This window comes from Lytechinus pictus, chromosome 1, assembly GCF_037042905.1.
Source record: "Lytechinus pictus isolate F3 Inbred chromosome 1, Lp3.0, whole genome shotgun sequence".
Classification (NCBI taxonomy): domain Eukaryota; kingdom Metazoa; phylum Echinodermata; class Echinoidea; order Temnopleuroida; family Toxopneustidae; genus Lytechinus; species Lytechinus pictus.
The window spans coordinates 12,712,851-12,735,520 of record NC_087245.1 but is presented as its reverse complement, the minus strand read 5'-3'; the positions used below and the strand labels follow the sequence as shown (position 1 = coordinate 12,735,520).

Below are 22,670 nucleotides of genomic sequence, written 5' to 3'. Positions count from 1 at the left end.
CTGCAACCAATTTTGGATTTAAAAAAAAATACAAGTAACAGGGGACAGAGTTACAATCACACTTAGGGAATTTATGTCATATCTTCTAAATCAACAGCCAAGTATTGGCACATTTATAATTAATACTTTACGGTATTGTCAGATGGGAAAACAATTTTTTTTTTTTTTTAATCCCCCTTGTGCAGCCAGTACAAATTAAATGAAACCTCAATGTTGTAATGCAGTTGAATAATTATTTAAGAAAAGAAAGTTTACAAAAGTAATTGGTGACATCATGACATGCAATAAACATGTTCATTTAAGAGTTTAATGTGCTCATCACACAGATCTTTGGAAAATATCTGAAAACTCAAAGCAAGCTACTGTAAGCATAAATGTATATTTTACAGTAGCAAGAGCAGAGAACACAAACAGAGTAAGCATGAAGTTTATACAATGAATACACTATTACAGAAGAGGAAAATTGGGAGAGATTTATAATCCCTTTCCCTTTAAGGCTATGAAAATGAACAATGTCCATTGACCACCTAAATCTACCACATAATAATGCATACAACCAGGCGCGTAGCCAGGGGGGGGCGGTGGGGGCGGTCGCCCCCCCCCCAAAACGTCACCAAAAAGAAAAAAAGAAGGGAAAAAAGAGAGGAAAAAAAAAAAGGGAAGGGAGGAAAGGGAAGAAAGGTAGCTTTGTCGGTTTTTTTTTCTTTTTATTCTTTATTTTTTTTCTCAAAAGAAAAACTCCTTCACTCTTGCTCTAAATTTATATATGAATTTTGCTTCCGCGCTGCGCGCGGTTAAATGACAATAATTGATGTTTCTCCATTGTTTCCCCCACCCTTTCTCTAACCCTGCTTTTCCACCTCAGCTATATGTGTTTCTTGCCAGTTAAAGTTCAAATGTATAGAATAGGGCATGGAATTCGAGTAAGGTTAGGCTGAAGTATATGAAGTTATCTTTTTTTTTAATTGATCGCGCAACTTCTGGTCGGGTCGGCTCCGGGCGGGTAAAATCTTTATATAAATTTCTTCCGTCACCTCCATAAAGTCAACTTCTCCTGCTTTTCAGGTCATTACTAAACAACCATAATTTGGGGCAAACAGGTTCCTAAGTCAAAGAAATTAGGCATCCTTTTTTATATAATTTTAATAAATCACAGAAGTTTCAACTTTTTGCGCACTATTTTCCTTGTAATGAAGTTCAATAATCTTAGGAAATCAATTGAATTAGAGCCGATGGGGTATTAGATATATCTGCATTTGATGAAACGTCCGCCCTTTGAAATTTCAGAGTTTTATTGCTCTGCGCGGGGAGGAATATCTTCCTCCCTGCATATACACTTCTTTTCCTCTGTTTTGCGAGTTAAAGATATGCACTGTCGCTAAATTGTTTGTAATCAAATCTGATATTTCCAAGGGAAGTATTCAATATATCTTTGAGAATACCCTTTTCTCGGGACCCTTTTCATGGCAAAAAAATTGATCAAACGCTTTAGCTTCCGCGCTTCGCGCGGGTTTATTATGATTTTAATTTCCTCCATTGTATTCCTTTTTGTGCGTTCACAATCACTTTTGAAAACAAGGTTCAAAATCACAATATAGTCAACTGAATTGGAGCTGATATAGGTAATAGAGACAAGAGAGACGGCTCCTTTTCATTTTAATTTATGAAACACCAAAAGCTTCGCGCTTCGCGCGGGAGGGGGAAACTCCCCCTACCTGCACCCACCCCCTAGGGAGCGCTCTTCGCGCGCTCTGTAAGTGTTGGCACGCTTCGCGTGCATTTACCGCCCCCTCCAAAATTAAATCCTGGCTACGCGGTTGCATACAACACCTTCTAAATAAAGCACATAATTTTGTTCTTCTTATGGTTAGAATTCAGTCATGCACATATCATTTCATTAACTACACGTGTATTACACAAATATACATTCAGCAGATTCATTCTAATTTGAAAGTTATGGTTAATCAAGATGAGATTAAATTCATTTTCATTGATGCAATTGAAAAACTATGAAAGTACATATTTCACATGATTTGAACAAGTTATAATGGCAATTTCCTTTTCTACATATTTCTTTTAAAATGTTTCCCTTTGCAAAAGAAATCATATTTGCATGCTAAATATTAGACGCATATAGATTTATTTAACAATCAAGTATATGTATGAATTATACATGTAGTTTAACTGATCATACAAGTACTGCCGCCTTGCAAATCACAATTTATGAGGAATAAAATAATCACCACACACATAAAAAGTCATCTGTCTGTGTTTGATTAATAATTACAATGTCACTGGACTACTTCGCAAGAGAGAGCTTTAGCTCATTGACAAAACATTGCAAAGGAAGAAATATTCATTGAATTTATTTGCTAGACCTATAAAATACATAATGTGGTGACCAATGACATATACAGGTCTGCTTTGATTGAACTTTGATGACATGCTCTTCTATAATGCAAATTACTTGATTATCCTTCTTTTATGATGCACAGGATAATCTATTATATGCTTTCCAATTAGAAATATGAATTCCTCAGACTTAATGTCAAAATGTGGATGAACAGCAGACATATTATTATCCTTCACCCCCAAAAATAAGATCATGCAGAAATATTCAGATTGGCATCTATCTACAATTTGCTTTTGTAGCATAGAGAAGTACATAATACAGTCAGTGACTTGTCAGACCATTCACCCTTTGTTCCGCATTTACATTTCATAACAGATCTATTTGGTATCCAATGCCACCAGTAGTACATTTCTATTAAATTCCATTAATTTTCTTTTAAAAACAACAAACACTTTAAAACCCACAAATTAAATCTGCAGCACACTTTTTATAAGTAGGAAAATGGCATAGACATTTCATATTCATAGACATTTCATTAAGTCCATACAATGAACACAACAGATTTCTAATATTTGATTTATCATACAGCATGATTTAACCACTCGACTTCCTCAATATTCAAATGCATTTCTTTTCACAACTCTAACACTAATTTTCTTGAATTCAAATTGTCTATTAGTTATCATTATAAGAAAGAGTGATAGCTCCTGCTATATGAAAAAAAAAATCACACTCCACACCCTAGAAGCCGCACCAGTACCAGGGTGTTTTGATTGGTGGGGTGAGAGGCAAGATGAAATACAATTCATTATTTTTTTATCTGATTGAAAAATAAGGGTGATATAAAAATCCATACCCCATCCTCTCTTTTCAACCATCTTCTTTCTTCTGTATTTCTTCTCCCGCTATCCCCCCCCCCCCCACACACACACAAACATTCCTGTTTTTGTTTTGTTTGGGGGCACTTAAGAATCACCTGTTGAACTGCTTCTGGAAAACAGCACCATCAGGCCAAATAGCTTGCTAGTTTTACCTATATTATAACAAGGAGCCTTTGATTTGAATACATACAGAATGGTGGCATTGAGTCTAATTTGATGGACTTTAAAATGACAAGAGAAGAGGGATCATCTGTTAGTGAAATATTGATTTTGTCAATATCACATCTTTCTCAAAACATTACCAATTGAGTTGACACTTTCCATACACCATGTAAGATATTTCATTGCTTTATCGTTGTATTGCGCAAAATTTGAATAGTGAAGTATAACCAGTTTAATTAATGGCAAATTCATCAGAGCCATACCTAATTTGAAAAACATAATCAACACCATAATTATTGCATATTTAAAATAATATATTGAAATTTAGTTATCAGCTTAAATTTCTTTATAGAAAAATAGCACCAGTAATGAAAAATAATATTATATCTAGCATAATGTAAATATAACACTCTAATAACTTACTCTTAATACTATGTTTTACTACAGACAAATTCAAACAGTGTCTAAACATATGCTCTTAAAAATTTATGCTTAATCCATTATTTTGGGCATACAACTTATGCATCATGTCAGTTCCTTTATACTGTTCAAACACTTGGTGAAAAATAATTATTAGACCTTAATTCCTGTCATTGATTTGATTGAGTAAGTAAATTAATTAACAATTTACTATTCTGAAAAACATCATAACTTGCATTACAAGTCGAAGATAACAGCCAATTAAAATGTTTGAGTTGACATCTAAATGCTACAACCAATGAAAGCACTCAATCGAACAAAGGCGCACAAAATCTGTGAAACTTCAAGGTGTTCACACAAGTATAATGATTTCCGCTCATTTTATTTCAAGTGTGACCTACTTGATGAAAGATAAAATTGAAAACCTATTACATTGTGCTGCCTTATTTCTCCAAAATGAGGTGACATTTCTTGTGAATTTACATGTATGGGTCAGTAGTAACAGAACTGTACTTCCTTTTATTGAGATAAAAACATGCTGCGCAATAACATCAAAGCCTTGACAATTCCATACAAAGTAAAAATATCACCTCTTCTGTTTCATCTCTGAAGCAGAAATTTTTGGACTAATGATTTTTTTGCAAAAAGTTATTCATATAGGGCATAAAGTATGCAAATGACATGCAGACAACAAAATACGAAATGTCACACAAGTTATAACAAAATGGTTTTCAATTTGCTTAAACAGACTTGTAACAGTAGAAAAGGCATTATGAATATCAACCCAGGGGGTTGGGCTATCTTAGATTATTCAGCTTAGAGGAGGTTGGCTAAAGCAGACTCCTATGTAGTTCTCAAACAGGCAAATTTTTCATAAACCATGTCTACCAAATGCTGAACAAGGCTTTGAGCTCATAAGTGCTGCATTAAATCTTGATTCATTTTGCAGTATTATCTTGCTGATTCGTTTTCTCATTCTTTGGTGCATAAATGTACACTTTTAATACTTCTTTAGATTTGATGACTGAAAATGTAATTATTCTGTCCATCGGTGAACTGTATCAAGTTATGGACCATTGACCTACATGTATGATAACAGGGCCCCAAAACGCATTGTAATTAATATGTACAGTACAATTGATTGCCACTAGTTTACACATTGTTTACCAAAGATACACTTTACAATTACCAGTTGTTGTGCATATATTTGTGGGACACAACTTTTAAAAGAAACTTGGCAAATATGTGCACAATTTACCACTTTTGGCTGCTTGAATAAATCTGTAAAAAGCATCATAGACTATGTGTTAATACATTGGCTCAGTACTATATACAATAGAAAATGCTTATTTTTCAACACTACATGCAGTTAATATTATACTTTGTTAATGAAAATGACAAAGAAATTGTTCAATAACAAACATGATCAAAAACTGATGTGGCATGAAACTAAACTGTGGAGAAAAAAACTCTAGTTTCATGGCAAGAAAGATTACAAATATTTGGTAAAATTTAGAATGTGTCACTTCAGATGTAAACATTAAGAAAAAATCTTTGATATTTTCTGGGAAGTGACAAATTTTAGCCTTTCATGAAACCAAGCTTAAAATGCTACAGAAGAAACACATAAAGCTTTTTTTCTCATTTTTTCTTTTTTTGGACATGGCTCTCATATACAATAAATTTCTTGTTCTCTTCAAGTTAGTCCATAGATCTCTTATGTTTATATGGCCACAGCATTCAATATACAACAGAAGATTACTTCTGAAATGGCAAATCTGTAACACATCCTAAATTAACCATTTGACATGCCTCAATTTTTTTTCTAGCTGATCCATTTAAGAACCTTGATCACCAACAGTGCTCCAGAGCAGTGTAAATTGATATATCAGGCCAACAGCTAAACCAATAGACTATCTATTTATCTCAATAAATCTACATGTAAATGCACACAAATAGAGTTTGCAATAACAAATAAAACCAAAGTATGTCAGTTATGTACCATAGGTGATGGTTCTACAGAGTGAGATAATGGGGTTTCAGAAACCGTTTGAAAAAATATGAATGACTCTACAAACAACTGGAATATGGCAAGCTAAGTGTGCTTCTTGATTAGTCGTAATTGATTTTGATACTAGGTATAGGGTAAACATTCTGACTGTTAACGCACATTTTAGTGAAAAGAATATTTACAACAATAGACTGAATCTTTCAAAATACAGTGAAACTTTGTGACATTGTCAGGGAAAACTGTGGCCTTAGATTTGGCAGTTCATATTCCAGTCATTTGAAGAGTCATGCATATCTTTAAGAACAGCTCTATGAAGTACATGTAAGTCCCTTGTTTACTAGATGCTTTTCTGTCTATTGTGGGAATACAGGGAACCTCATGCCCATTCCTTCGCCCACATTGCCCCATGCTCCCCAAGGATATGGTGGATGGGAGGGGTTGTTCTGATGGGGAGGCATCTCTAATTCCTTCCCTTTCTTTTGCCTCATAAGATGTTGGTTCAGGTCTGGTCTGGCTATAAGGGGGATCCCACCCTGATGGTGGTGATGATCCATGTGGTGACTATGAGCATTGCCTGGTCTGGTATCAATGGGAGGGGAAAGTCCCTGCCTGTCTATCAGGTGACTGGGAAGAGATCTCTCAATCAACGGCATGGCCATGGCACGATCAAAATGAGGGTGGGAGTTATGGCTTCCTCCGCTATTTGCACTGTTGTTCCCTTCTCCATTTCCAGTATGCCTCTCCATGTTGATCACAGATCTCTCTATATGGGGGTTTCCTAGATGCTCCATGTTGCTATGACTTTCGCTGTGGTTGGGTCTGGAGTGGGTGTCCATGTTGTGCATTGTTGTGCTTTGTCTGTCCATGGAGGCCTGCCTCTCTCGATGGGATCGGTCAGCGGTCCTACTCTGCATGGGGGCTCCTCTGTTACTGTCCATCCCTGGAGGGCTGTCTGAAGAATCTATGCTTAGATCCATACCTTGTCTTTCAGGGTTGATAACGAGACCGAGTGGGAGATGGTTCATACCAGGATTGACCATCCTGCATTCTGAATACTGTGATGTTGGAGGGTTGTTGATGACTGTCTGGTTCCTTGCTTGGGATGCCTTTCTAGATGATGCTGCTCTGGTGCCTTTGGTCTTGGGTGCACCCTCCCCGCTCATCTTTGGACGTCCTAGATGAGGATTGGCGCACTTCCCCACCTGGACGCCATGGTCTCGCTTCTTGTGTGTCTTAAGAGAGACATTATGGGTGAACGCTCTCTCACACAGGTCACACTTATAAGGTTTCTCTCCAGTATGTTGACGCATGTGAGCATTGAGTTGTGAACGCTGTACAAATCCACGTCCACATTCCTGGCACAGAATAGGTTTCACATCTCGATGGATTATATCATGCCGTTTCAACTGTCTCTGGAAAAGGAACCGTCGGTCACATATCTTGCAGACAAATGGAAGGTTACCTTGGTGACGGAGCTGGTGATTCTTTAAGTATTTCGCCTTTCTAAAAACATCGCCACAAAGCTCACACATGAAAGTCTTTTCTTCAAGGGGTTTTGGGGGTTTCTCTTGATGACGTTTTTGGTGATTGCGCAGCAGGTTGAGGCGCCTATATACTTTGTGGCAGACATCACACTCGTGTTCCTGCTTCGGTTTGTTATGTAGGAACTGGTGTTTGGGCAAGCTGTATATACTGACATATTCTTGACAGTCTGGGCATTCTATCATGATAACTACCCAGCCTTGGAGTTCATACAACACATCGACATCCTCCTCGAGATTCGTAACCCGAGGATCATCCTGGCGATCTTTGAAGAGATCATCTGTCTGGCCATCTTCTCGAACAGCAACAGCTCTTCGATCACCACTTTCATTGACATCACCCTCTTTGTCTCCTTCATCTGCCTTCTTGCTGTTGGTGTCAGGTTCTTTATCACCCTCTTGGGCTTCACCTACACGAGCTGAAGTATTTGCCTCATCACCAACCAACAAAGACATATAACCACCCTTCAGAATACCCCCACCCATGGGAAATCCCTCCCCACCTTCTCTCTCATCCTCTCCTCCATTCTTATCATTAGAAAGCTTTAGTGCCGACGTACTCTCATCATCAGGTGCATCTGTCACATTCTTGACAGAACCCTCACTTCTACCTGTTCCGGGAGTACTCCTTGAAGAAGAAGTATCCAGCTCCGGGAGACTCCAGACCACTGTTAGACCACATCTTTCAAAGTGGGGACCTAGGGACGTACGGAATCCAGCAATCTGGTCAGGATGCTCGTTCTGGATGTGGTCGATGACTTGGGTAATAAAACGGACTTCCAGAAGGCAGATCTTGCACTGGAATCGCTTGGCATATTTCATCATCTTCTTGATGCGACAACGATACCAAGTCTCTCCCCTGAAATGGCAAATAAAAAATATGTATCATCTAACATGTCAAATAATAACCATGGCCTTAAATTTAACAACATATACTGTAAACTTCATGATTGCTTTAAAATTAAATCATACAGATCAACAACTTACTTTAATCTGGTTTTATCCAAATATTTTCTCTTCTTGGGAGGGAGCTTTTCTCCTCTTCTTATCACACGCTTTCTTCCTCGCTGGGTTGGTTTGCGCTTGGTCTGTGGAGTTAAAAGGTCACTCAGCTCACCATCGCTCAATTCTGTATCAGCTGCTAGTTTTGCTAGGCCCTAAACATTAAAAGAAGTATAAGATGTCAATATGATAGATTTTTATAACGAAAGTCTAAAATCTCATAGAACATTCAGTCTAAGGACGTTCCACAGTTAAAATGAAGTCCATGTCATTTTCATCAAATTTTGCAGAGAGTTACTTTGGTATCTATGCATTATGAAAATGCAAAAAATGATATAGGTTCATGTGCTTATTTTTTTTCTACGGGTCTTCAAAGTCGCCGTATTTAAGCAAAAATCCACATTGTAAAAACTGGTTACCGGAAAGGAACGTTGTTAGCATGACTTTACGCAATAAACAAAAGTATATGCAATACAAATGCAGGACCTCCCGTTTTAAACACAGTGCAAGACGGTATTTTATTAATCTCCTTAATAACTCGTAAAGTGTATTTTTTCATTATAATTTCATTGTATACTGGATTTTTCTTAATGTACCATTAGTTTTATCATTATTACATTATTGTTTATGCTACATGTGCAATTGTTATACCTTTGTAAATACATACATTTCAGCTTTCTAGCTGCAGTATGTGTATGACTGTTTTAATGGAAATAAATAAACCATGAAATGAATTTGAATGATATGCAATCTTACGCAATTAAGAGAATAATGCCTCTCTTAGACCTCACGAATTCACCAAATGAGTTTAAGTCATCTTTACTCAGTGGATACCGCATCAAACTTCATCAAATTTTCGAAATATATAACAAAGTGTATACCAAAGTAAGAGAAAGTCTTTGAATGGGTAAAACTATATCTATTTGGAGTCAGCAGTGCCCTCATTTGGCAAGAATGGTGCAAAAACTCTGAAAAAACAAATCTTCAAAGATGTGAATCTACTCAAAACTTAACAAAGTATTTTGTAAGCTGCACTTTTTTCAAAATCCATGTAATTTTCATCAAATTCGGCTATATTGTAGAGGAATGCATATCGAAGGTGTAGGGAAGTTAAAAATATGGGGTCCATGTGCTCGTTTTTAAACTATTGGTGTCCCAAGTGTAGCAAGTTGGCTTGAAAATCACCTAAAAAGCGTCGAAAACATGAAAAAGTCTCTTAATACCCTCTAAAATGCAAAATTGCAAATGGTTCCATATTTCGCTCCCAAACATTCAAAATCCATGTTACTTTCATCATACTCTCTAGATTTGTAGAGGAATATATTCTAAAGACATTAAATTATTAAAAGTATGGGGTCCATGTGCTCGTTTTTAAACTATCAGTGTCCAAAGTGTTGCGAGTTGGCTTGAAAATATTGAAATCAACCTAAAATGATCCGAAAACATGCAAAAGTCTAATAATACCGTCTAAAATGCGAATGGTTCCGTAGTTTTGTTCCCTAACTTTCAAAATCCATGTCATTTCATACTCTCTAGATTTGCAGAGGAATATATTCTGATGACGTTAAAATATTAAAAATATGGGGTCCATGTGCTCGTTTTTAAACTATCAGTGTCTAAACTGTTGCGAGTTGGCTTGAAACAGCCCAAAACTGCACCAAAAACAAGTAAAAGTCTGAAAAAAATACCGTCCGAAATGTCTAAAATACGAATGATTCCTTAGTTCTGCTCCCAAACACTCAAAATCCATGTCATTTTCAACATACTCTCTAGATTTGCAGAGGAATATATTCTGATGACGATGAAATATTAAAAACATGGGGTCCATGTGCTCGTTTTCAAACTATCAGTGTCTAAACTGTTGCGAGTTGGCTTGAAACAGCCCCAAAATGCGCCAAAAACAAGTAAAAGTCTGATTATACCGTCCAAAATGTCTGAAATAAGTATGGTTCCGTAGTTCTGCTCCCAAACATTCAAATCCATGTCATTTTCATCATACTCTCTAGATTTGTAGAAGAATATATTCTAAAAAAGTTAAGACATTCAAACTATGGGGTAGTGCTGCAAATCAGGCGGCATGTTCGGGTTCGGTTCGGCAATTTTTTTTCCGAACTTTGGTTCGGTTCGGGGTTTGGCAATAAATGCCAAATCTAATTTTGAGCATTTAAAATAAAGGATTGCCAACCCTCGGACATATAAACCCAATAATGATCTGTAATATATTTATAATAAATTTTGTTTCTAAAAAGAATGGTTATAAAAATAGTTGCACAACTTTCTTTTATTTGTTTAAATCTTTAAACAAAATAAGAGTCATTTCTACTTTCATTTTTAAATTGAATAAAAAAAAAAAAAAAAAAAAAAATATTAATAACGAGAGAATGAGGACAGAAACAGAATTACAAAGGACAGAATATTTTTTTTTCATGATTATTTCATGTAGATATGATCATGATCGATTACAATGTCATTGCAAACGCAGCTTCTCCGATTGGAAAGTGTTGATCGGGAATTTTGAAACAGTAGACAATCAACCTCCACTTAACTGTTATTATACTGGTAAAATTCACATTCCAAAGAATATGAAATGTTTTAGAAAGTCCCTATTTTCTGAAAAGTGGTTAAATCTGGTCAATCAATTACTTTAAAAAGATAAAATATCAGTCCATTCTTGGTCCCGATCGACGCTACGTGACTTCAAACATATTTCCAACATGAAAATGAGTACATGGCACTGTACCATGTATTTTAGTGTTGTGAAATCACTCAGCGTTGATCTTCAGAACCAAGACGGAACTGATAATTTATCATTTCATTTTCAGTTATTAAACCACTTTTTAGAAAATTTTGACAACGGAATAACAATTCAAATTCGGAATATGAATATTACCTTATAATAGCAGCAGAGAGCAGGTTGTTTGGATTTCCTGTTTCAACTTTCCTTACCAACCATTTCCGGAACGTGATCAGGGAACATGCGTTGATTTGCTTTGAATTTTTATCTTTTCTGTTTTTTTCTACCCTCATTCCTTCATCTCTTATTTATTTATCTTTAATATTAATATGGAAATTTCAGAAGGTGATATAAATACTTTACTATTACTTTGTCAGTCACAAGGAATTAACTTATGTCTTGTCTTTTTCTTTTTTTAAATACAAAACAATTACATGTATGTCCGATTACAATCACGATCGATTACAGCAGTACGTAATTCAACTACACTTTTGAACTGAGTTTAGCTTAAAATGTCCCCACATTTTATGAAAAAATAAATAAATTCATGTTTATAAAAAAATTTGAAACTGATAAAAATTAAATCAAAGACGAGACCAAAGCTGTCATACTTGGTCATTTACAAGGAATGAATTTATGTCTTGTCCTTTTTCTTTATTAAATACAAAACAATTAGGTCCAATTACGATCACGATCGATTACGGCAATACGTAATTCAACCACTCTTTTATACCGAGTTTAGCTTCAAATGTCCCCTCATTTTATGAAGAAAAAAATATATTCATGTTAATAAAATATTCTAAAGTTGATAACAGTTCAATCAAAGACGAGATGGGAGCTTTCATAGTGGATTTTAAAAATATTTTGTGTGGAATTCTTATTGTGTACAATCACTAACCATTATACTTAAATATATGTAGTCCCCGCTGTTATGCATTTACTTTGTAAAATTAATGTGCTAAATTTTTTTTTTGCCGAACCACCGAACCAGGCCTTTGAGTTCGGTTCAGTTCGGTCCGGAAGTGCCAAGTTCGGCGAACTTCCGTTCGGTTCGGCAGTTCGGCTACAGCACTACTCTTTTTCAAATTATCAGTGTCTAAAATATTGCGAGTTGGCTTGAAACCGCCCAAAATGCACTGAAAACAAGCAAAAGTCTGTTAACACCGTCAAAAATGCGAATGGTTCCGTAGTCTTGCTCCAAAACATTGAAAATCCATGTCATTTTCACCATTCTTTGCTCATAGATACTTTAGCACCTGAATATTCCAAATATGCAAAAATTAACATGGGTCCATGTGCTTGATTACTTGCTATAGAACTTCAAAGTTAACCCAAAATGGATGATGGTCTTAAGAATTGCGCATCCAAAAGCATTTTTAGACCTCACGAGATCACAACAATGAGTTTAAAGCCCTATTACTCAGTCAAAATCCATGAAAATTTCATCAAATTTTGCAATATGATTAATAATTGTATCCGTAAGATGCATAATCTATCTATATTGCTGTCAATTGTTTGCTCAATTAAGTCTAACAACACTCAGTTCTTAGAAATTGCGGGAAAGATACTCAACCTCAAAAATTTCAAATTTCAATAACAAAGAAATGCTGCAATTTATTCAAAACCCATGTCATTTTCACCAAACTTTGCAAATTTGTAGAGGAAGGTATACCTAAGAGGAGCAAACATAAAAAATATGGGTTCATGTGCTTGTTTTCAAACTATCAGCACTCTTATTAGAGCAAATTTGCTTATTAAAACACCCGAAAAACGCGCCAAAAGCAGTATCTATGTGAGGAAAAATTACGAACCACTTTTCCATTTATTCAAACTCGGGGTCATATTCATTATACTTTGCACCAGTACAGAGAAACTATTTTGAAATTGTAGAGGAATAAAAAAATGGTCCGTGGAATAATTCCAGTTTATTAGCTTCATAAAATAAAACATCAGGAAGGAGAAAAATCAGCTCACATTACCTACAGATGATTAAATCACCAGTTCATCCATTGTGACGTCAGCACGCAGAGTGTAAAATATGCGCACATCATGATGCGCACAAACATAACTGTGGAACGTCCTTAATATAAAGTCTTTGTATATTTTTATATCCCTAAAAATGTAAAGTGCTAATGTACTTACAAAAATTTTCCACTGTTAAATGAAATGCATGTTATTTTAACCAAACTTAGCATAGTTACTAAAATATACTACATACGAGGTTCATAAGCTTTTTAGAGGGGACTTTATTTTTTCAATGAAGGTAGAAAGATTCAATAAAGAGATAGAGGCCTTTTTAGGAAGATAAATTCATACTTAAACTGATGTATATTCTTTTAGGCATAACAATTCTCCATAATTGTTGATTTTTTTTTTCATTACAAAGAGTTAAAACTAGTAAAAATCAATCAGAAGGCTTGAAAATCACCAGGAATTAGTATTTTCGAAGATCAGAAAATAAACCACTGTGTCCTTTATTCTGACTAAGCATAACACATAGCATAACTATCTCCTTTTAATCAAGGTTCTGCATTTGTACAACTACAATAAGAAGTAAAAAAAAAAAACAAGTGGAGTGCCTCTGGCAGTCTCACCTGCATCGTGCGATTCAATATAGCTGCAGTGCTGACTTTGAAAACTATTATAAAATAATTATTCACAAAAAACACCATTCATATAATGATACAATACTACGTTCATTGACATAAATGACATTTGACCGTAATCATGCGACCTAAGACTTGTCAGTGACACTTGATTAGCCCTATATCCACATTTTATAAACTTTGAAATATCTTAAATGACCTTTGACTTTGGTCATATGACCTGAAACTCGCATGAGATGTTCAGTGATACTTGATTACTCTTATGTCCAAGTTTCATGAATTAGATCCATAAACTTTCAAAGTTATCATGGTAATTCAACAAATACCCCCAACTTGGCCAAAGTTTGTTGACCTTTGACCTTGATCATGTGACCTGAAACTTGCACAGGATTTTCAGTGTTACTTGATTACTTGTATGTCCAAGTTTCATGAATCAGATCCATAAAACTAAATAGATTCATTATTGCGGACTGAAATAATCGCTAAAGGGTACCGTAAGTAACGGTGTATTAACCGCACCCGTGTATAAACCGCACCCCCAACTTTGGACTAAAAAAAAAAAAAAAAAAAAAAAAAAAAAAAAAAAAAAATCCTCACATTTACATGCATATTTGAGGTACGAAGAAACAAAAACTAAGTTAAAGATTTCAAAGTATTCAAAGAGATTACCAGTATGCAGAAATCTGCTGTTCTTGATCAATTCATCTACAAATGTTAGCAAGAAAGAAAGGTCCCGCCAATATTGGCAATTTACACACTCACTCACCTCACAGTCACAGTGTACACACACACAGCACTGCCTTTCTTGTACATGTACATTTCAAACTTCGATACGGTACCACTACCAGTACATCTTATCAAATTGTGATCTGTGTCTTTCACATTTCTTGCATCACAACCTCACAATCACTTTCAGAATTTGTCTAGCATTCGATGTCTTAGCATGAATTTTGGATACAGGATTACAGGAAGGTTCAAGAAACAAAGAAATTTGTATTTTTTCCAGTTGTTTGACGGCTTCGTGCCGTCTCTATCGTGCGTGGTGCACGGTGTACATGGTATCTTATGAAAAGCAAACGGGAAAGAAAAAAATAAGCTGGCGCGAAACGGGACTTTGAGGGGTTAAATTAAATGAATAGCGCCAGCTTAAGTCGCACTAAAACCAAAATACAATGCAAGCTAGCTCTTGGCTCTCGCTCAGCTGTGACAAATTATTACCGAGAATGCTTGGCGTCTCTATGAACTTAGCTAGGGAACTTCGCTGCTTTGAATCGAGAATAAAGTCGAAATTAGTGTCATGAAGGTGGGTGCATTTGTTACGACAGTATTTGATCATAAGATCATAATAATCGCTACCCATTACCCGCGGCTCATACCCCTCTAAGCGACATTGCACTGGGCGGCTACGGCCGGCCACTCGATGGGTTGTGAACTGGCAGACTTCTTACATGTTCGGGAGGGGCTACGCGGGCGGGCTCAGACCCGTCACCGTGTATAAACCGCACCCCCGACTTTTGCTTATATCCCGCAAAGAAAAAGGTGCGGTTAATACACCGTTACTTACGGTATTCATTTGTCTCGCAATCTACTATGGTCAACAAGGAAATTCGTGATCACTCTCGCAAAAAGTGTTCACTAGCTTACAAGTTCACAAGCTTGCAACTCTTTATTAAGTGACGAAAATTATCTGATAACGTAGTCTATTTATACCAATCCCCAGGACCGTACACACGAACGCGGTAACAATAGGTGGGCACTGATCCGTTGTGTGATTGGTCGGGCGTTTCACCAATCAGTGCGTCGATGTACGGTGTGGCCGGTGATCGTAAATGCAAATAAGCCTGAGGTATATGCAAATACGCCAAGAGTCGGCAATATGCAAATAAGACAAAATTGAAGGGCTCGCTAGTTTCCCGTGGGTGGGGGTTGACTAGCTGAGCGACAATACCCCCTTGCCTGGCAGTGCACGCCGACCCGATCGTTCCCGGCCCCGAGCGAGGGACCGCTCAGCTAGTCAACCCCCACCCACGGGAAACTAGCGAGCCAGCCAATTTTGTCTTATTTGCATATTGCCGACTCGCGGCGTATATGCATATACCTCAGGCTTACTTGCATATACGGATCGCCAGCCGCACCGTACATCGACGCACTGATTGGTGAAACGCCCGACCAATCACACAACTGATCAGTGCCCACCTATTGTTCCCGCGTTCATGCGCACGGTCCTGGGGATTGGTATAAATAGACTACGTTATCAGATAATTTTTGAGTTGCAGCGGCACTCGAAAGCTCATGAACTTGTAAGCTAGTGAGTACTTTTTGCGAAAGTGATCACGAATTTCCTAGAAAGCTAGTGAACACTTTTTGCGAGAGTGATCACAAATTTTCCTTGTTGACCATAGTAGATTATGATGGTAATTCAACAGATACCCCTAGCTTGGCTAAAGTTCATTGACCTTTGACCTTGATCATGTTACCTGAAACTTGAGCAGGATGTACACTAATACTTGATTAATCTTATGCCCAAGTTTAATGAACTAGGTCCATATACTTTCTAAGTTATGATGTCATTTCAAAAACTTAACCTTCGGTTAAGATTTTGAAAATAATTTTCCCCAACGTGGTCTAAGTTCATTGACCCTAAATGACCTTTGACATTGGTTGTGTGACCTGAAACTCAGGCAGGATGTTCAGTAATACTTGATTAACCTTATGGCCACGCTTCATGAACTAGGTCCATATACTTTCTAAGTTATGCTGTCATTTCAAAAACTTAACCTTCTGTTAAGATTTGGTGTTGACGCCGCCGCCGTCGGAAAAGCGACGCCTTTAGTATCCCTTTGCTTCACCAGTGAGACAAAAAATGGCTTTTAAAGATAGTGTGTATGCACACACAAACATATTACATTTATCTTCCAACAACTGAAAGTAGCACTTACCCTAGGAGAAGATGCCGAAGAGGAAGAGGATGATGAAGACTTTCTGTGTCCAGCGGGCATGTAATCACCATCAGCATCTTCATCATCAAAGAATTCATCGTCATCATCTTCAGATTGCCAAATAACCTTCATTTCCTGCGGAACAGACATTGAGGTAAAATAAATATGAACATCACTATTTTTAAGCTCCTAATTCTCTAAAATGTGGCTGGCTATATGATGGAAACTAGTCAACTATTTCTTAATACTTAATACTGCTACAATCAGCAAATGTCTCAAACGGAAATAACAGACAATGAATGATTTGTAGCTCTTATCTAAAAAAAAAAAATATATTATTCATGATCCTAAACCTGATAGAAGCCTCATGAAAAGATTTTTCGAGAGTCAAAGATTCAATGACTTGATCGCTAACAACTTAACTATTCTTGGAGAATACTGTAACATTTGATCAACAGCCATTTGTAATACCATCATTGTTCGTCTTCATTCCTTGTGCAATTTCAACAGCTATATTCATATGGCTTGTTGAATTTGAGCATGCAGCGCTATACCAATTTTCTCTCGTCGTAATATCATTAACGATTTAATGCTGGAAGATATAATTGTGATTCTGTGCACGAGGCCACCACAAACACACTATAAAAAAATTCTTACAACAGTTTATTGGACAGGTATAAAAGGATTAAAGTGTAAATTACCATTTTCCGATAATGATCAAATAGCCATCATATCAAACTTCACAATCAGGCATGTGAGTGGGGTAGAAAAACATTTTGTTGCAACAATTGAGGGAGCAGAGCGACCAAGAGGCAAGTGGCGTCCCCCCCCCCCCCCACGGCCTGGCGTGACGCTTTTTTAATTTTGTATGTCAAATGGTGCAGTTTGAACATATACTTTTGACAAAAGTAATTCGGTAACCAAATCCTGATCTTGATCAGTCCTCTTCCAAAATCAGTTCCAACTTTGTTTGATATTATCACAGTTTCAATAATTCAAAAAGCGATCCGCATCCATATAGCAGACCTCAGCTCAGCTCAGCAAACAACTCTGCGGCTAGTGTCCCGTACAATTCCAGCTATAGCCATGTTTGCTTCTTTCCGTGACAAAGTCATTGATTAGCGAATCACTGCACTTTCAAAAATAAGTTCAAATTTGGTGCGTCACTATGAACAAATCAGTACTCCATGTCTGTAAAAATGATTTGTATCCTGAGTTGAGAAAGTAAAATTTTAATCCGATATAATTCTGAAACGCTGAGATCATATGCGAGCACTCGACAAGAGAAATTGAAGCGGTAGGACTTCGGCAAAATGAGCAGGCCGTCAGCAAACACTAGCCGGCTAGGTTGCCGGTACTACTACGGCGCTGTCCTGTTGCACATCACCGACACATGCGATGAAAACCAGCTCATACCTTTTGCTAGACTATTTCAACAGTCGTTTTTACAAGTAATATCGCCTCAATTATGTACATTTCTACATAAAATCTACATGTATATGTATATTTTAATGTCTGTTTTGCAAGGCTGACAATAAAACGGAAGAAATAGGAGGAAAAAAAGAGAGGAAAAAATAGAAATGTTTTGCAAGGCTGACAATAAAACGGAAGAAATAGGAGGAATAAAACAGAAGAAATAGGAGGAAAAAAGAGAGGGAAAAATAGAAAACGCGGAGAAGAGCAAAGAAGTGGGGAAATAAATTTAAGAAAAAAAACATTCGCGGAAATGCGGAAGTCTCACATGCCTGACAATATATTTTCAATAATGTTTATGACACGGGTATGAATATCAAGATTATAGTAAGCTACAGAGCACTCATGTGTGGCTAACCCCCTGGAAGCAGTCTTAAATCAATAAGTAGAATTGATGATGTCATGTAAAGCATTTTTATTTGAATTATACTAACCCTCGGCTCCTTATAAGGTACATTGTCACTGGGTACTTTCCGCTTCCCTCTGGGTCGTCCCCTTTTTCTCTTTGTGACTGCTGGTTCGGTGCCCTCCTGTGTTTTGATCTTAATTTTCTTGATGGCATCCTGCTGTTTCTGCAGTGCTGCCCTTCTCTTGGATTTCTTGGTGCGTGTGTCACTGGTCAACTTGATCTGAAGAATGTTGGGTTTGTATACAGGACGCCCTCTACTCGTCGTTCGAACAGGAATCTTGATCTTAGTGGCAGCTACCTCAAGTCTGTTAATAATGCAGAGGGAAGATGATGATGTATCTCGTCCAAAATACCTGCCCTATTCAGCTGTAACGTGAGACCAAAGTTTAACCTCTATCCCCTAGTAGAGCAAAGCTCGACATGTGCAAAAAATATAACACAATGCTAAATAACATTCATGACTTGTGAAGATATAAACTTACATAAACTTTCATTTCATGTATATGTAGCTTTTGCTGGAAATACTAAGAATGACTGCTTAGTACTTATCACATGATGGTGGGTTGACCCCCCCCCCCCTCCACAATATTGAAAAGTACAAAAAAAAATCTGGTCTGGTTAGATTCATAATTACTCTTTTAATTAACTTGCTCCTTCTAGAATTCAGATTTGCTTGGAAATATGCTAATGAAAATTTAACAAAATCTTGCACATAAACAACTTCACATAGCAATAAATGAATGATATACAAACCTCTGTTTGGTTTTCTTCTTCTTCTTTTCTTTCTTCTCTAGTTGTTTGCAGTCTTTGTGGTCCGACCTAAAGTGAAAAATATACATATATATCTATAGAATTTCAGTCAGATCAAACACAGATTTTAATTTGTGCATTTCAAAGTACATGTGCCACCAAATGACCGATGTTGATTGATCAGAGGATTATGGGTCTATAAGGTTTTCCTAAGACATACAAGAGACTTCATGCTACCCATGAGTGAGAATTGAAAAATTTAATTGAGCAATGAATCCCAATAAAAATATTTTCTGTTAGTACTTTCAATTGTGTAATGAATATTGATCACAAAATATCCTGAAATTACCATTTTTTCGGGACAACCTATGCATCCGAACATACAACAACTGGTAAACAAGGCTCGACATTAGGGGTAGCCCTGGGCCATCAGAAATTTACCTCGGGCAACCATTATTGAAAAATTTTGAAAAAGTTTTGATGACCCGAATCGGGCAATAATTTTTAAAGTGGCACAATTTTTCTCTGATTTTTCACACATTTATCAACTTTCTACAGTTCAAATTGCAAGCCAGTTCGTCAAGCGACTTTTTATTTGATCTACACACAAAGTCATGACAATACACACCGCTAAAACACTGCTATCAGCCGGTCGGCATGAGCTTAAAGCCATTGCAGCTCGCAGCCTACAGACTCAGGGAGCTGCGATACAAAATGTTGTTGCTAAGAAATCTTCCACAGAATTTTGAAAATCTAAGTCAAAGCCACATTTCACACCAATGAAATACCCTTCTACAGTCCATATTGCTAAAATCTGGTGTACCCTGATTATTTGCAAGCATTAAAAGGAGGAATTTTGACCCCTCTTTTGACTTAAAAAAATCACGATCCAAATTAATTAATACACACAAAAACACACAGGTGAGTACATTACAGTCCCACATGTGCATCTATATGTGTGTTGATGCTTGGTTTCTTTCGAAGCTGTGTCTTTTCTAGCCAAAAACAGATAGTTTTTTTTCTTTATCATTTATAAAGGACTTTTTAAACCACTCTTGAGAAAGTAAAAACTAGTACTATGGGAAGGCATTCCATTGATATGAAATGTGGATTTCTTTTCAATATTTTGGCACATAAGGGAAGGTCTTTTCTCACACTTTTTTTTCCAGATAACTTTTGCCCTGCTTCCTACTTATTGTTATTTTTTGACAATGTTTAAACTATTTATTCTCCTTCCCAAGGCTCCACACTACCTTTTTTTTTATGGTCCGATCGGTTCACCAAATTCATCAATTTCATTTTTTTGGTGGCTCGCAAAGCTAATCTAGTGGCCTGAACACAATAGAAAACATTACAATTTATCAAAACTTTGGTAGCCCAACAGAGTCACCGAGTGTTGGCATTTACAGAATTTTGGTGGCCGGACTCTCATTTTTGGTTGCCCCGGGCCACTGCTAATGTCAAGCCCTGCCCTTCACATTGACTTTGCCTGATTAAAAAATATGTTGCTACTGCTACTGACCAAAAAATAATTAATAATACAAACTAAAGGATATAGAAATAGAAATGCCCCATTCCCAAAAGGCAAGTGAAAAATATTATCTTGGCATTGAATTATATTCCAGTCAGAAGACTTACCACAGCTTTAAAAATGTATTTGTAATCATAATGGCTTCTTTAGATCCCCCCCCCCATTTTTCTTTTCATTTTGTTTGATACATTTTTCTTTTGTGTTCTTTTGTTTTTCTTTTCTCTAAATTTTTTCTATTAATTTTTTTTCCTGTTCTTTGTTTTTCTTTTTTTCTTTCATTTCTTTTTTGTTTGTTTTATTTCTCTCCTTTTGAATCATTTTTGTTTTCTTTTTGTATTGTATTTTTTGAAAATTACTTTTGTTTGTTTCCCCCTTTTTATATTGCTCTAATTCTGCAGCATACATGTATTTTTCTGTAATTTAATATGCTGCAACAGAGAAAACAAAAATAAATTGGATTGGGGGCCTGCACACTTTAGGTTTTGGGATTCAAAGTGGAAGAAAGGAAAAATTATTTTGTGTCTGAGTTTGTTATGCATAATTTATTTACTTTACCATTATGAGTGTGTGTCTACAAAGTGCGTCCCAAAAAAATGTCCCTCTGATATGCGGCTAAATTACTTCAAAAAAAAAAAATTATTCTCAGTGAAATGTATTGGAATAGGAAGCTCATCATATCATGTTCTAACTTCTAAACAAATTTCATTGGTCTCGCTTCAGTGGTTTTGAATACAGTCTTTTATGTAACAGTGGTGCTTTTCAGCCCATTCCAAGTTTGCGTGCATGCAGCACTGCTGTGTGTTCTGCACTTTTGAGCATATCAACCCCCTTTGACCATTCTGACCAAGGAATTCCCTGATCTGACCAGGGAAATCTCCATCATCTAACCAGGCTCATCAAATCACAACCTTGAGCATGTTCAGAAGGGCAAAATACAATATTTGACAGTTCATTTCATGTTTGATAACAGGAGATGCACAATGATTAAGACGACGGGTCATGTCTGTTTCATGCCTAATTCATGCCTAATACTGCATTTTTGTTTTCATTACTTATTTTTACTTTATAAGCTACTGTGGTCAAGTTGATTCAATGTAACTTTTTAAACGAAAAAAAAGTAAAATTTTACTCATTCGTCATTCACATTTTCTTTCCAAGTTGTTGCACTGATTCCCCTTATCAATCATCAAACTAGCTTATTTTTTATGTTTCTTGTCCTTCTGAACATGCCCAAGTTTATGTTTTGATGAGCCTGGATATGATTAGGGAAGTGTCCCTGCTCAGATCCTGGATGTAAAAATGGGGGTAATATGCCAAAGACAATGCAGAAATGCATCAATAGGTGGTTTCAGACCGCCTCGAAGTTCGTCAGTTCCAGGTATTCTCTGATCTGGAAATTTACCCCGATCAGAAAATACCAGGTATTTTGGTAATGTGAAAGCAAACTACGCGTAATATCCCCGAAAGAAAATACCCGCTAGATAGTAGGTACTTGGCGAAATTACGAGAACTTTCATGGGGATTTTTCCGTGAGTATTTTGGCGATCTGAAAGCAAACTACGGGAACTTGCATCCCATCGATCACCGCGATAAGTGAATTGTTCATAGCCCGTGCGCGCTGTTCGATATGCGAGGCCTACCAGCAAGCCAGCGCCAGTGCATATGCAGCGATAAACATACGTACACTTTTCATGCGACGTGACCCGGGGTTCGACTTTGACTAGACGGTTGATTCTTCTTCTTAAAAAAATATTTTTACGAATTAAGGGTGATATTTACCAGTATTCTACATTTTCATACCAGATGACATCGCACTGGAGTGAGGAGGCCACCAAGGCCTTGATTTCAATGTGGAGAG

The 22,670-nt window shown here is 36.7% G+C and overlaps 1 protein-coding gene across 1 annotated transcript; it reads right to left on the bottom strand.

The window, feature by feature from the left end:
* Positions 1–1,255: 1,255 nt before the first annotated feature.
* On the bottom strand, positions 1,256–21,642 carry LOC129257638 (zinc finger protein 148-like). The gene is made up of 5 exons (XM_064096301.1): positions 19,285–21,642; positions 18,557–18,836; positions 16,650–16,784; positions 8,356–8,525; positions 1,256–8,227 (listed from the first exon to the last, which is right to left on the bottom strand). Exons 1-5 carry the CDS (start codon positions 19,368–19,370, stop codon positions 6,181–6,183), a joined length of 2,718 nt encoding a protein of 905 aa, XP_063952371.1. The 5' UTR covers positions 19,371–21,642; the 3' UTR covers positions 1,256–6,180.
* Between the last annotated feature and the right edge of the window lie 1,028 nt (positions 21,643–22,670).

Excerpts from the sequence above, each read along its gene's own strand:
- LOC129257638 (XM_064096301.1), bottom strand. The coding sequence starts at position 19,370 with ATGTATATTTTTCACTTTAGGTCGGACCACAAAGACTGCAAACAACTA. Across the intron at positions 18,837-19,284 it reads AAGAAGAAAACCAAACAGAG|ACTTGAGGTAGCTGCCACTA; the intron begins GTTTGTATATCA and ends CATTATTAACAG. Across the intron at positions 8,228-8,355 it reads TTGGATAAAACCAGATTAAA|GGGAGAGACTTGGTATCGTT; the intron begins GTAAGTTGTTGA and ends TTGCCATTTCAG.